The following is a 905-nucleotide window of genomic DNA, read 5'->3' on the forward strand; positions in this document are numbered from 1 at the left end:
CGCCGTCGTTGGCGGCGGCGGCGGCAGCTTCGGCCGCGCGCGCGGACTTCGCGGCCGCGCGGCGCGGCGCGCGCTTCGGCGCCGCGCGCTTCGGCGCAGCGCGCGCCGGTGTCGCGCGCGGCGGCGCGGCGGCGCGCTCGTCGTCGTCGTCGGCCGCGCGGCCCTTGGCCTTCTTCGCGGGGCCGCGCGGCGTCGCCTCGCCCGTGACGCGCGACACGGCGGATCCCGTCTTGTCCTTGGTCGCGTCGAGCGTGCCGTCGTCGCGCCGCAGGAGCCGGAACGCGAGCGCCGAGTCGAAGCCCATACTCCAGTTGCAGTAGTGGACCGTCGCCTTGCCGGCGGCCGCGTCGACCTTGACGACCTTGGCGGTGTACCAGCGGCCGTACTGGCCGCAAAAGGCCTCGACGAGCTCCTTGGCCGCGGGGACCCAGTCGTCGTCGGCGACGGCGGCTGCGACGAGGTGCGACGGGTAGGCGGCGCGCGCGACCTCGAGGATGGACCGGCAGCGCTTGCCGCCGATGCTCGCGGGCGGGCGGTAATACTTGTCGACGTGCGTCGAGTCGCCGCCCCGCTGCTTCTCCTCCTTGGTCCATCCGTCAGCGTACATTTTCTGCTGGAGCCCGGCGAGGTCACGGATCATGTCTCGCTTCATATTCGGCTGCGGTGAAGTCGCGTAAGTGACGGCATCGTGCCTTTAATTGCATTCCGCAGCTATGCCTCGCAAATGGGAGCCTCTCGCACTGCCGGACTACAACCGCGAACGTATCGCGTTGAATGAGCTGGTCGCGTTGATACACTACCTAATCGTGCGCAACATAGAAGGCGCCAACCTTCTAAAAGTGTTGGTGTACGCCGAAACGGTGCGAGACATCGAACTTGCCGACGACGATGATCTCGTGTTTTTC

At 68.3% G+C, this 905-nt stretch overlaps 1 protein-coding gene across 1 annotated transcript in view; it reads right to left on the reverse strand.

The window, feature by feature from the left end:
- Positions 1-607, reverse strand: part of AURANDRAFT_68594 (hypothetical protein) — a gene marked incomplete at both ends in the record, with an annotated part of 5,063 nt that extends 4,456 nt beyond the window's left edge. Inside the window, one exon of the mRNA XM_009044298.1 lies at positions 209-607. Within this exon, the coding sequence (XP_009042546.1) occupies positions 209-607 (399 nt within the window). The remainder of the gene's footprint in view (positions 1-208) is intronic.
- Positions 608-905: the final 298 nt, after the last annotated feature.

This window comes from Aureococcus anophagefferens (assembly GCF_000186865.1).
Source record: "Aureococcus anophagefferens unplaced genomic scaffold AURANscaffold_231, whole genome shotgun sequence".
Lineage (NCBI taxonomy): Eukaryota > Pelagophyceae > Pelagomonadales > Pelagomonadaceae > Aureococcus > Aureococcus anophagefferens.